Below are 15,000 nucleotides of genomic sequence, written 5' to 3'. Positions count from 1 at the left end.
ATTTAGTAACATGTACAAGTGAGGGAGTGATATCCAAGGTAGTTTAGGAAATAGTTGATAGACAAAAAATGAAAAGAATGAGAGGCAAACAGAATAACTGATAGGTAGACAGATGATGAGATGGATAAGGAAGAAGAGAGAGAGAGAGAGAGAGAGAGAGAGAGAGAGAGAGAGAGAGAGAGAGAGTATGAACATTCCCTGACAAAGGCTGAATTACATAGCATTATAATGACAATGATAAAAGGGGCCAAATTTTAAACAAATCACTAGATTACGAAAGTACACAACCAATACTGAAACGGAATCCAGATGAGGAATTCGTACAAAAGTGACCAGATTAAAAAAAAAACCGTCGATTTTTTTTGCGTATATTTCCATCGCCATTTGTGTAAACAAACTGGTTGGCGTTTCGAACAAAAACAACAACGATAAGATATACATTTCTCAAAGAGGGACTTAAGAGATTATATCAACCACAAAAGAAACCCAAAACAAACACACAACACAAGAAACGTTGCCAATGACGTTTCATTTGAATTTTTGTTATATATTTTTTTGTTATTTTTTGAACGTGTTTGTCAAGCCTTCTTAATCACACCGCCACACTTTACTTGAATCAGTACCGCTACACCTCCCTTTCTAAATCATAAGGACGGAAACAAGTTGACATAGTTAAATTATATATATATATTTTTTTATGATTATCTGGACTCCTATAAGTGTGGTTAAACTTTTGATTGTCCGTACTTTTAAAATCAGATTATCATTATCCTTTTTGGGGTTTACTTAATTGTATAGTCTTAACAATATGAGGGTTTTCCATCATGCGTATTTCTAGTAAATAATATTTAATAAGAAACACTACTGAGTTCCGAAATGGAATTCAATCCTTTCAGAGAATAAATAAAGAAAATGAATCGATTGCCGCTACGAATAGGCGGTCACGAGTGGCCTCGAAAGGACTCGGGAAACAAAGGAGCATCGCTATGTCGAACGAAATGTATTACCTATAAACTTTATACACACAAGATGTCGCCGAGTGAATACTGAAGAAAATATAATGAAATTTGATTTAATTTGAACGTTGCGGTGGTTGGAATTCCTTCTTGGCGGGCAATTTTGGCACTTTATATACATATATGAAAAAAAGTTCTTAATCAACAATATTTTACATAATAGAAAAATATATAGTCAATTGCGGAATGTCCACATTACGAAATCAAATATATATCTAGACATATTTTACGGTTTTCTGAGCTGTTTCTGAGGTAAATATGAGAAGATACGTGCTAACCAACAATTACAAAATAAACGCTATTGCTAGTTACCTATTAGTACTAGTTATAGGGGAAAAAATGACAGGAGTTTTGAGACAGAAGAGAAAACGGGATCCTATCCAGGAAGGAAAACGGGATCCTATCCAGACCTTTGCGAAGTACACTGAAAACTGAGATACTTGTCAGGGTGTCAAAGTATTTTGGGCTGACGAAAAAGAATTTGAGAAATCTTGCGTAGTCACCCCTGTTAGGATCAAGGTACCAATGCATTATTATTATTATTATTATTATTATTATTATTATTATTATTATTATTATTATTATTATTATTATTATTATTATTATTATCATCATCATCATTATTATTATTATCATTATTATTATTGTTATCATCATCAACATTATCATTATTATCATCAACTTTTATTATGTTGATTTTTTTTCTCCTAAATACTTAATGATTCAAAACAAAAGTTATTTTTTTTTATCTACGTATGAAATACATAAATAACAAAAACAAATAAAATAGGTGAGAATGAATTGAACACTTGCGTCTATATTACACAAGGCAAAACCCGACAAATTTTAAGATTAAATTTTATTTTCTATCTCACCTTTTTGTGTGATTACATTTTTATCTATGTCTTTTCTATGCATTTAAATGGGCAAAGGGGAGGGGAGAGCAAGATATATGGAAAGAATAGGGGGTGGATGGGAAGGAAAAACGGAGATCATTAGAGGAAAAAGGGAAAAAGACAGATGTAAAAAGATGTAACAAAATCAAGAAAATTATGTTTTATTTTTCGAAATATATTCGTTTCGAGAAAATGTTGGGAGGGGGGGGGAGCAGCATATAAGGCCGACCTAATATTTGTTCTTATCATCATTTATCATTGTTACTTTTCATTTTAGAGGGGTTAAGCTTTTTTTTCTTTTTTATATATATAATAAGATTAGATATGTTTTATTCATTTATTTTTTAAATATATAATCTATCAATCATATCTTGGAGGAGGGAGGGAAAGGGGGGGGGATCTTGGTAACAATGATACGTATCTGAGGAAAAAATTAATTTACATATGCATATATACACGTAGTCATTTGTATATCTAAGGATGGAAAGGAGTGTGGGAGGTGTGGGGGGTTTGGGGTAGTGGGAGGGGGGGTAATGTATCACATCTGGTGAGGGGAAATGAGAGGGGGAGATGGGGGTGGGCGGGGTGGGGGCGGGTGGCTTATGAGTGGTGTGAGTCATGACGACAACAATTCGAGTGACACCATAAACACAGAGCTCCTCACGACGACCAATACTAGACCTCTAGTACTAGAGTTACCGATATATGTATATATATATATATGTATATATATATATATATATATATATATATATATATATATATATATATATATATATATATATATATATACACATATGTGTATATATATATATATATATATATATATATATATATATATATATATATATATATATATACATATACAAACACACGCATACATATATATATATATATATGTTTAAAGATATATATATATATCTCTATACATATATATATATATATATATCTATATATATATATATATATATATATATATATATGTATATATATATATATATGTATATATATATATATATATTCATACATATATTTATATACACACATTTATATACACATATATATGTATGTATGTAATATACATATAAGACAATCCACATCATAATCATTTGATAGTGCTAGCTTTAGTATTATTACTTGTATTATTATTATCATTATTATTATATTCAGTATTAGTACAATTATTATCATTAGGAGTAGTAGTATCATTAGTAATAATATTAGAATTAGCAATTATTACCTACTACACATACTTATGCGAATAACACATCTTTTTTGCTTTTTTATGTTTATTTATATATTTTTTTGTATTTTTTGAGAGGCATGGTTAGACTGAAACGTTTCAAAATCTGCAAGGCTAACGTTAGACCGTTCCTCCGGCGTGCAGTGCTACATGTATGGCGGAATAGAGGCCTTGCCCCTGGCTCCTCTCATGCCATTCTATAGACATATGTATATATATGCATATATATATATATATATATATATATATATATATATATATATATATATACATACATATATACATACATACATACACACATATACATATACATACATATATATATATATATATATATATATATATATATATATATATATATATATATATATATATATATATATATATATATAACGGTTGTGGTGGTATGAGTCAATAGGGACCTTTGCCTCATTTACGCCATATATGCTTGTTTCTAGTAGTAGGTGCAATGATCAATAAGTATAGTACATTAAGTAGTACACTTAATATTACACTGAATAATACATTTTGATGGACTCTAAAAGTATAACGAGATTAGAAAAAAACACATTGGGTTTCTAATATTTTCCTTCTGAGGAAATCTCTCTGTTGTTACGAAAAAGAGTAAACGTTTATTTTTCCGTTTATAATTACGCTTTGGTTTCTAATAACGAAGAACACAGATTTAAGACGTATATGGTTTATCGTGATATACTTTAAAAGGGGGAAATAATAATCTACTGATATTACTTATGCACTTAACTTTACTAAACAGAGTATATTGCATTGATATAAACACTAGGATATAATTCAGAATAAGTACCATTGCAAAGTGAGACGAGGGAGGGGTGGGGTGGGGATGAGGGAGGGGCGTGAGGGGGTGAAGGGGACTTGTGCGTACAGTCAGGGGGAGAGGAGAGGGTGTGAGGGAGTGAGGGAGGGGTAAGAAAGAAAGAGGGGAAGATGGAGCGAAAAGGAAGGAATAGGAGTGTGCTGGAAAAAGACGGTAAGAGAGAATAGAGAAGGAGATGGAAGAAGGGGGGGAAGGAGGAGAAGGGGGATAAGGAGGAGGAGGAGAAGGGGGTGACGGTGGGAGGTGGAGGGTAATAGCTCGTGCCTGCAGAACCTCGCACCAGAAGAGTGACTGACTAATTGACTTTACGACTCATTGAAATCATGACCAACTCATATTGATATCATCAGCAATTGAATTACGAATCCAGATTATTCCTTTTGAAGAACTGAATGAATTAATAAAACACCTAAAAACGAAAAGAAAAAAAAAAAAGAATTATCAAACTGAAATTAAAGTAATGAGAATCAGAATTCGGTAAGTCATCCTCAAATTAGCAGCTTAAATTACCTGAAAGGAGGGAGGGGGGGAGGGGGAGTGGGAGATAGGTGAAGGTGGGGGAAGAGCGGTGGGGTGGGGTGGTGCTTGGGGGGGGGGATATGATAAGAATCTAAAATGAGAGACTCTACTGGTCGAGTCCGAATGGAACGCAAGCTCTTCAAGTCCAGTCGAATGGGAGATAGAAAGAAATGAAGAAAGGAGAGAGAAAGATAGGTAGATGGATAGATAGATAGACACACATACACATACATAAACATATATATATATATATATATATATATATATATATATATATATATATATACATATATACATACATACATATATAAATATATGTATGTGTGTGCGTGTGTATACACATACGCATATATATATATATATATATATATATATATATATATATATATATATATATATATATATATATATATATATACATATATATACATATATATATATATATATATATATATATATATATATATATATATATATATATATATATATATATATATATGTGTGTGTGTATATATATATATTTATATATATATATATATATATATATATATATATATATATATATATATACTTATATATATATATTTATATATATATATATATATATATATATATATATATATATATATATATATATATATATATATATATATATATATATATATATATATATATATATATATATATATATATATACATACACATATACATATACAAATTACACACACGTATGCACTTACATATCCATAAATATATATATGTACGTACAGACAGACAGATAGATACACGGATAGATAAATAAACAGACACAAATGAGGATAACATAAGCTCATTTTGTGGACCATCAACTGTCATACTCCCGATGACAAGGAAAAAAAGAGAAAAAAAAACAAAACAAGTGAAAAGAGATTTGAACAAAGCGATAAGAGGGAGGGAGAGGAAAATGATAAAGAAGAGAGAAGAGGAGAAAGAAGGGAAAGAGGGAAACAGAAATGAGGAGCGGCCTACCTGTAAAGAGATGGCTTCCTGTGACATGATAAAGGAAGGGTTAATTTAATGAATTTAATCGATCAAATCATCACCGAACGAGGAAAAAAAGGGAAAAATACGAAATGATAAGTTGCTCATCTCTATCGCATCTAATTAATATAGTAAGTAAGACCTAAACTAATTAATGCAAATAAATTTTTTTAGGCCTATGGAAATGAAATGGTATTTGTCACCTCGGAAACGAAATCCTTTTTTCGGGATTTTTTTTTATCAAAGTGGAAAAAATGAGGTGTGGAAAGACACAAAAAGACGAAGAGGAAGACAAAATAACCGAACGATTTGATGAAAATAATGGACATATATATATATATATATATATATATATATATATATATATATATATATATATATATATATATACATATATATATACATACATACACAGACATATATATATATATATATATATATATATATATATATATATATATATATATATATATATATATATATATATATATATATATATATATATATATATATATATATATATATATATATATATATATATATATATATATATATATATATATATATATATATATATATATATATATATATATATATATATAGAGAGAGAGAGAGAGAGAGAGAGAGAGAGAGAGAGAGAGAGAGAGAGATAGAGAGAGAGAGAGAGGAGGGAAAGAACTTAGTTGCTCAAGAAACATCCAGTTCCAAAGTCCACACTAATAATTCGGTAATTTTACGTCACTGAAAACTTTGATGCCGCTGCAACGAATTTATATGCATATACTCATATATAGGATGTACATACATAAATACATACATACATACATACATACATACATACATACATATATATATATATATATATATATATATATATATATATATATATATATATATATATATATATATATATATATATATATATATGTATATACATATATATATATATATATATATATATATATATACATATATATATATATATATATATATATATATATATATATATATATATATATATATATATATATATATATATATATATATATATACATACATATATATATACATATATAGTAAATTCTGGTAAAATTACAGACCAACACATGGTCCAGAAGTGGAAAACAAAGAAGGGTTAACTTGCGCGTGAAAAAGGAAGTTGCGGACTGACCGAATCTTTCGCTCAAAGACCGAATGGCGAAGGTAAAGGGCTGAGTATCGTGCTGGATGACTGGCCGAGCCATGGGGGGCGGGGGCGGGGGCGGGGGAGGGTTGTGAAGAGGAAATGCGGGCGGGGAGGGGGGGGTGATAAGCGTAAACAAAAGGAAGAAGCGAAAAGGAGGAAAGACTCTTTCTTTGTAATGAACTTAAAGAAAGGGGAAAAAAGATTAAGAAAAAAAATATATATGGCTACATTTTTTTTTCGGGTAAGAACTTTTCAAATGAAGAGAATTAGCGGCTACGTTTCTGCGGAATCCATGGTGGAGGGAATGTGGATATTGGAGGTGGATTTTGAAGTTTAAAAGTGGGTATGAGAAGAATGAGCGACGGTGCATAAACAGGAAGGAAATTCAGGGACTGGGCATAGCGGAGGTTGCGAAAAAGGGAAGATAAAGAGGGAGAGACATAATGATAATAAACATTTCGATAGTATACAGAGAAAGGTGAAGATGATAAAGGAAAGGTAAAGAAAAAAGGAAGAGAAGCAGCTCGGTTGAGCAGGAGGAGGCGGCTACAGAGGGAGCAGCTGTGCAAAAGGAGTTCGAGTGCCTCGGGGGCTGCCTCTAGGCGGCTGGCTGTGGGAGGGACGTAGCGACGTGAGGGGCGTGGGGAGGGCGTGATGGGCGGTGAGCGGGCGTGGTTTCGGTGGTGTGAACGGCGTGTGCGAGGGGGGAGTGAGGCAACACGGCACGCAGGCGAGGCCGTGCCGGATACACCGAAAGCGTATGACCCCAGGGGGCCGCGCCCGTGGCCCTGGCGGCGGAGGGCCCCCAGGGCCCGGGGCGGCGGTGTGCTGCGCCGCGGCGGGGGGTCGGGGGCAGGGCGCAGGGGAGGGGACGGCCCGCCCGATGCCCTGCGGCCCCGAGCGCCGCCGCGGCAGGGGGGGTCGCGCCGCAAGCGGGCCTGGGCGGCTGACCGCGGGGATGGCGGCCCGGGTGCGGCGGACCCAGGCTGTCTACGCCACGCGCCTTGTGCAGGCACAGCTTGAAACATTTCCACAGTATCACACAGGCATGGTGTTTAGAGAACACTTCAGTATCATAATATATATATATTATATAAATATCATCAGTCTTCAGGTTCCTATGTCAAATGAAAACAACGCACTTGAACGACCACTTCCAGTGCAAGGGCGGCCCAGCGTCTGTCCCTTCGTGCAGGTGGTGGCGGCTGCGGGTGCGGCGGCGGCGGCGGCGGCGGTGGGGGTGGTGGTGGTGCGGGGGGTCCGGGGGCGGGGGGGCGCGGCCGAGGGGCAGACATCGCCTCACGCCCCCCCACCCATTCGGGGCGGAAAAATAAATACATCTATCTAAAAAAGAGAGAAGAGAGAAAGAGCAAGAAAGAAAAGGGAAGATTAAAAAAAAGGGGGATAGAGAGAGAGCAGGTCTGCCTACATCCCCATTATTGCCTTTGGGTCACCACCGCGCCGCCGGAGGGGTCAACAAAAAGTCCCCCCCTTTTTGTCCTTCGCACCCCCTCCCCCCTCCCCCTTCCTTCCAGAGGAGAAGCTGGAAAGGCGCAGACGGGAGGAGGTGAGATGGGAAGGAGGACTCATTTACAGGTAAGTCTGTCTGTCTGTGCAGGTGGACAATTGCGGTGTTGCCAACTCTACAACTCGTTTTTTTATTTGCTGCGAGAAAAGATTTTTCTTTCTCTTTATAGAATCTCACAAAAAAAAAGAAGAAACAGAACAAAGAGAAGAAATGGTGAAAAGATTTTATAAATAAATGGGATTCAAAGAATGAGTATAGACAGAAAATAAGTCATTTAACAGACTGATCAAATTATTCCTTACGGGTAATTAATCAGAACATCCTTATCAAAGAAAGCATTTATATGCATTTTTTTCTTTAAAGGAAAAACTATCAGCCTTTCTATATTCACGCCTTATATCACTTTCTTCATTTTTTCCTTCTTAACTGCCTCATTTTCTTAACCAATTACAACAGTTTTGCCAAATAAGACAAAACTCCGTATCCTGCTTCAAAGAGAGACTAGTCTTGGGAAATATAAGAGAAAAAATGGGGTTTTATAACAAGAACATAAGAAAATAACAGAAGAACTAAAATGAACAACAATAATGGAAATAATACAACAACAGCAGCAGTGGAATACAATCCAAAAAGACCCAAAAAAGGGAAAAAAATTGTCCTCGTTAATATAAAAAGCTGATGTTAATTATTTGTTAATTCTATGGCACAGGTAACAGGTATAGGATAGGAACAAAACATTATGGCTATCCAACGCCCTGAGAAATTTGGTAAACTGTTTTTTTTTCTTCAAAGCCTCGTTTTATGTATTTTTTTTTAGTTTTCTTGTCTTTTATTATTGTTATTGTTATTATTAGTGTAATTATCATTATCATTACTATTATGATCATTTTCATTATTATAATTTTATTACTATTATCGTTAATGGCATTATTATAATCATCATCAATACTATGTTTTAACATTCCATTCTTCTTTAAGCACTAATTATCGGGATTTTTTCACGATGTCACCTGAATATGTTTACTTGTCAGCTATAACAACCGAAAAAAAATTCCTTAATCGCCTTACCTTAACAAGCAGATAGATAGTGTCTACTCGTCAGCCCTCCAACCCGCTACGTCACTGAGACTTATGACGTAACTGGATTGTTGGCTAGAAATGCACTGGTTGTCAAAGTTATATTGCAAGTTAGTGAAGCATCAATTGGTGAGAAATCAAATTAGCGAAGCGTCAGTTAGAGAGTAATTAACTAACTATGCAGCGACGAATGAAGCACCAACAATTGAGGCATGGACTAACTCCACACGTAATGGTAACAAGTCTTATATTTCAGCGTAAGACATCCTTTTCCGAACCAATTAGACATGTTTTTGTCTTAGAGTCTCCATTTTTTAGGAAACAGTAAAAATCTTTGAAAAAATCGACGGCAAAGAACAAGAGACAGAGAAATTAATGATTTTATGATGAATTACTTTTCTGATTCTCTGTTCTCTATAAACTCTTGTTTTGTAATATTTAGTCGTTTAAAGCTCTGCCGTGGGACTATTGATTGTTATAAAGGTAGTCTAATATAGACACTCATTTTGTATGATCAAACGAGATTACAATTCATCAGTGAGTTGATAAAAAAGACAATTGGCTGAGTAATGGATTTCATGGCCATTTCTGTAGACATTCATATCCAGTCTCAAATATCTACTTGTTTTCTTCTTTGGGCAAACATGACACTTTCAGCAATTATCTTCACCTATTGGAGAATGTAGCTTTTGGTTAACACTTTCTTAGGAGGCTTTTTGTAAACTCACAAGATGTTCCTGTGACTGAATACAAGTGGTTGAAGAAGTCCATGTAAAATGACAATAACAGTAACAAAATACAGAGAGAATATGTTTGTATTTTCTTCTTTTTCTTTGTTTAAGGAGAGCACCTTGGTGAGCGGGCCGTGGTTAGGTGAGGGAGAGGAGCTTCACCTTAGGAGGAAGGGCGCGCCTCCCGCCCCAAGAGGATCCCCTGGACGAAGGACGACTCAAGGATATCGAAGGAAGAAGGAAGCAGAAAGAGAACGAAGAGGAAAGAAAGGCAAGAAAGAAAAAGAAAGACAGGAGCGAGGTTTCACGTTTTCTTTCCGTCTCCCCCCTCTTTTTATTCTCCCTTTCTTTCCCTCTCTCTCCTCCTCTTTCTATGTCTCTCTCTGGTTCCCTCGTCCTTCCTCGTACCTAAACCACGTCGTCTTGAAAGCGCCCAGGTGGCCAGACTCCCTCCCTCAGCTGGCGTGGAACCAGCTGGACTAGCCACAGAGCCCTACTTTGACCTGAGTGACATGGGCTAAAATACATTCTTTTTTATTAGAAGTGATTTTTATTATCATTATTCATTTGTTATCTTATCCACTTATCAATCTATATTCATTTGATCCCTGATGGGTTCCCTGGTTTCAGTCTCTCCTTCTCTCTCTCTCTCTCTCTTTCGCTCTCGCTCTTTGGACAATCATGATGATAATTCTGTAACTGGAGGCGAAGGTGGGTGGGAGTGAGGGTAGAATGTAAGAGCACAGCCTCGTGACAAACCGCCACTCCCACACTTCCACTCACTTGAGATCCGATCAGCTGTTTTAAGCTGATGCCGGCTCTCTCGCTCTCTTTTTTCACGCTCTGATACCATGTGTATTTACATGTTTTTTTCTATTGACATTTCATGTATGTTTTTTTTTTTTTTTTTTTTTTGCTTTAAGCTTTAATCAACACAATTTTTTCGTTATTAGACAAAAAAAAGATATATAATAGTTTTTGTCATAGAAATGTTATTTTGTTTCTTTCTGTATTTTTACATCTGTATCTTGCGAGCGTGAAATTGTACATAAAGTCCATAGGCAGAAGCTACAGTGAATACTTATGTAGCCTTTTGGTCTTAGTCACTTTTAGACAAATCATCTTGGAACCAAAAACAACAATATGTATGGGAAATTATGCTTCTATATAGATATATTTCATAATACACAATCTTAGCCACATTTCCAAAAAACAAACGATACATAACAAACATATATTTATATATATTTATGTATATATATATTCGTCCTCGTGCAAGTGATGTTACCAGTGACCAGCTCAGGTATCTTGAGACATTTTAGCTCTCCTTTTAGAGGTGAAAAGACAAAAAAAGGCAAAAGGGAAAAATCCCCACAATTAACGATGGAATCCTGGAACGCTTGGTCAGTGGCACCATCACCATAGCTACCGGGGTGGGGGGGAGGGTGAAGGGAAGGGGGAGGGCCTAGAGGGGTATCCAGATACAACACATACAACATCACAAAATCGGTGAGGACGACTAGTAAGATCAGCGAATATATATGTATATAATTTCTTTTAAAAGGGGAAGATAAAACTCTTTTTTTTTCTCATTTTTGATATCCTTTCTGGGAAGGTTTGCCTCTAGACCCTGGGCTAACAATATGGAAATTAATCAGTCAGTATCCCCAAGATGGTAAAGATTTCTGCTGATTTGTATTTTTTTTGTTTCTTCATTATACATTTAAATTATCATCATCATTATCGTCATCATCGCTTCCATCTCGTTCATCTTTCCGTCCGTTGTATTTCCGTTCCAGAGAGATTGATTCGGGGAGTCACAGGAATCTTGCTTTTGTTCCTTCTTCGCCGCTGTCCAAGTGATCTTCATCTCCAATTTTTCCCTGCTGGTGTCCGAGGGCTGGAGAGTCCGGGAGGGGGGGAGGAGGAGGCGTCGAAGGAGAAGGCGGAGGAGACGGTCCCACCAGCGGCAGACCTCGAAGTGAGTCCTTCGGTCTTCTTGTGGTCTTCGGTTCGCCCAGAAGCTGTTGGTTCTATCGGAAGCGCGTCGCTGATTGGCTGGCGGGCCCAAGTCGCGTTCGCTGATTGGCTGGTAAGTCCTGGTTTGCGTCGCTGGTTGGCTGGCAGGCCTTGGTTCTTTCAGACACGACATCACTTCAGGGAAAGAAGGGCACCGCACGACGGCGTTTGAGTCGTGGCCGAAGAGGACGACTTCCTAATAAGGGTGTATATATAGTGTATCAACCGAGGTCAAGTCAGGTCAAGGGTCACACAAGCCATCACCAAAGAGACTGTCTACGATGAAGTCTTCACCGCATGGCGTCTGAACCCTCCTCGCACAGGTCTTCAGGTATAGATTTTCTAGACCTCGTATTTCCTTCTCACTTCTGCATTATTTTTTTTTTCGTTTACGTGAATGTAGGTCAAGTACTTGAGAATTAGATTCATCATTATATATATTCATTTTAGATGTTGCTGAGTCTCCTGATAAGTAGCATGGAATCAGACCACCCCTGCTGGTACGTGAGCGCCGAGGCCCGGTCCGTCTCAGGTGGAGGCGCCCTGTGAATACTGCCGCTGCTACTCCGTCCTCGCGCCGCCGGACGTCTTGCTCGTGGGTCCCCGGCGGCGTGGCTGAAGGTTCGGCTCGGCTGGTGAAAAACCGCGAGCTGAGATCACCGTTCGGAGACTTTCTGGGGCGTTGCTGAGGCCATGATAGAGGTGCGGGGGAGGGGTGTGTGTGGCGGTGGATGTTATTGCACAGAAAGGCCAAATATTTATCCTTCTTTTTTAAAAGCTCTGTTCTTTATTCCTTTTGTTTTTTTCTTCTTTCGCGATGGTAACGAACCTCCGTAAAGAAAACCACGTGACCACAACAACCAATGACGCCATGCAGCTCTTATGATGTCCTAGGACTGTCTGCTTGAGAACCGGTCGACGCCGTCTTGACAGTGGCATCACGGCGCCAGGAGGCCATCCGGGAACACAGTGAGTGACCTAGTGAACCCCGTGGCTCAGGTCGGGGTCATTAGGTCATCAAGTGCTCGCGGAAAAGGTCATCTAAGGTCATCCTCATTGCGATCGGTGGCTGGGAGATAATAAAACAAACAAACAAGGAAAAACAGATGGTGCAGAACATCCCAATATGTAAACATGTCCTCCTTCTATGTATGTATGTATCTCTCTCACTTTCTTGTTATTCCATTCATCATCGGCTTGGCGGAGAGGGAGAGGAGGAGGAGTAGGAGGAAGAGGAGGAGGAGGAGGAGGAAGAGGAAGAGGAAGAGGAGGAAGAGGAGGAGGAGGAGACGACGACGACGACAGGGTATTCCGCCACGCTTAATGAACATACCGTTTGCGAATGTCGCTTGAAATCTTGTTTTTCTTTTCTTCTTTTTCTTGCTTTTGACCTTTTTCTTCTTCTCCTCCTTAAGGTGCTTAAGCTGAATAAAGTATTGCCTTCCTTCGTCACTTGTTTGGAGGTAGGGGGTTGGGGAGGGGGGTTGGGGAGGGCTTAGGAAGATGGGGAAGAGAAGGGGGTTGAGGGTAAGGGTAGGGGGAGGGGGGAAGGGGTATTAAAGGGTGGATCTTATTTACTTATTTACTTATTATTTTATTATTATTATGCCACCACCTTCGATATGCATCCAGTAAATCACATAAATGAATAAATAATAAAAAAAAAAACACGTAGGATTCTTCGCCAGACACCGTTTCCATCTCTTAACATCTTTTATTTTTTATTTTGCTTATTTTTTTGTTTAGCTTACGTTGGTATTGCACTTTATTGCCCTACAGGAAAGTTTGAATATTTGTTTATCATTTATATATATATATGTATGTATATATATAAGTATTATCATATATATATAAGTATTATTATTCTTTTAAAAATGGGGGTTGGGGATGGGGGTAGGAGGGGTGTGTGAATTCATAATGATAAGTTAATTTATTTTTTGTTATTCTGTATCGTCCATTATCTCGTTGGGGCGGGGTTGGGGGGAGGGGGAGGGGTGTTTGTGTGTGTAACATCATTTTCTTAAAATATATAGAGATATATTTTTTTTGTTGTTTTTGTTATTTTGTTTCCGACTTTCTTATTCTTCCTCTGTCTCCACTTCACACTTCCCTCTTGCGCTTAATTCAGTCCTTTATTCGTGCAAAATAATTTTTGTTATTATTATCATTGTTTTTTCCTCGCGGCTTTTTTTGGCGAAAGTGCAGGCGCGAGGAGGGGGGGCGGTGAGGGGAGAAAAGGGGAGTTGGATGAAGGGGAAGGGGGAGAAAGGGGGGGGACAAAGAGGAAGGGAAAAGGGGTGAGGTTAAAGGAAGTAAGAAATGTGTATGGGGTTATCTAAAAAATTTGGGGTGTGGGGGATGTGTTGGGGACGGAGGCTGGGTCGACTGTTCGCTATATTGCGTATTTCGGGGAGGAGGAGGAGGAGGAGGGAGTGAGGTGAAGGGAGAATAAAAGGGAAGGAAGGGGAAGAGGGGGGAAGGAAAAAGAAGAGGAGTGTGGAATCTTTTTCATCCTTTCTCCTCTTCTTCAACTTTTTTTATTATATATAGGAAGGGGGGAGAAGAAGAAGGAAGGAGTTTAAATAGGGTTGAGGGATAGGGCAAAGAGGAGGGGGAGGGAGGGAGGGAGGGAAGGGAGGGGGTATGTTGCTCCTCTCTTGACTTATTTTCCACCCCGTGCCCATCGGATGATTGCGTCCGCTAGCACATCCAAATGGGCTTTCGTCTGTGGAGGGGGGAAGAGGAGGGAGGGAGGGAGGGAGGGAGGGAGGGAGGGAGGGAGGGAGAGAGAGAGAGAGAGAGAGAGAGAGAGATGAGAGAGAGAGAGAGAGAGAGAGAGAGCAGAGAGAGAGAGAGAGAGAGAGAGAGAGAGAGAGAGAGGAGAGAGAGAGAGAGAGAGAGAGAGAGAGAGA

General features: G+C 37.6%; 2 protein-coding genes across 2 annotated transcripts in view; both read right to left on the bottom strand.

Moving 5' to 3' along the window:
- Positions 1 to 7,279: 7,279 nt before the first annotated feature.
- Positions 7,280 to 8,028, bottom strand: LOC113808141 (basic proline-rich protein-like). The gene is made up of 2 exons (XM_070123299.1): positions 7,876 to 8,028; positions 7,280 to 7,723 (listed from the first exon to the last, which is right to left on the bottom strand). Exons 1-2 carry the CDS (start codon positions 8,026 to 8,028, stop codon positions 7,280 to 7,282), a joined length of 597 nt encoding a protein of 198 aa, XP_069979400.1.
- A 2,923-nt stretch (positions 8,029 to 10,951) lies between these two features.
- Positions 10,952 to 15,000, bottom strand: part of LOC138862217 (uncharacterized) — a 106,465-nt gene continuing 102,416 nt past the window's right edge. Inside the window, exon 3 of the mRNA XM_070123633.1 lies at positions 10,952 to 14,813. Within this exon, the coding sequence (XP_069979734.1) occupies positions 14,751 to 14,813 (63 nt within the window). The 3' untranslated portion in view covers positions 10,952 to 14,750. The remainder of the gene's footprint in view (positions 14,814 to 15,000) is intronic.

Source organism: Penaeus vannamei, chromosome 7 (genome assembly GCF_042767895.1).
Source record: "Penaeus vannamei isolate JL-2024 chromosome 7, ASM4276789v1, whole genome shotgun sequence".
Classification (NCBI taxonomy): Eukaryota; Metazoa; Arthropoda; class Malacostraca; order Decapoda; family Penaeidae; genus Penaeus; species Penaeus vannamei.
Note: the sequence above shows the minus strand (reverse complement) of the source record. Positions and strands in the feature narration are given on the sequence as shown.

Bases quoted from the DNA above. Each gene is read 5' to 3' on its own strand.
- LOC113808141 (XM_070123299.1), bottom strand. From the start codon at position 8,028: ATGTCTGCCCCTCGGCCGCGCCCCCCCGCCCCCGGACCCCCCGCACCA. The intron at 7,724-7,875 runs GTGCGTTGTTTT...CGCGTGGCGTAG, and splicing joins CACTGGAAGTGGTCGTTCAA to ACAGCCTGGGTCCGCCGCAC.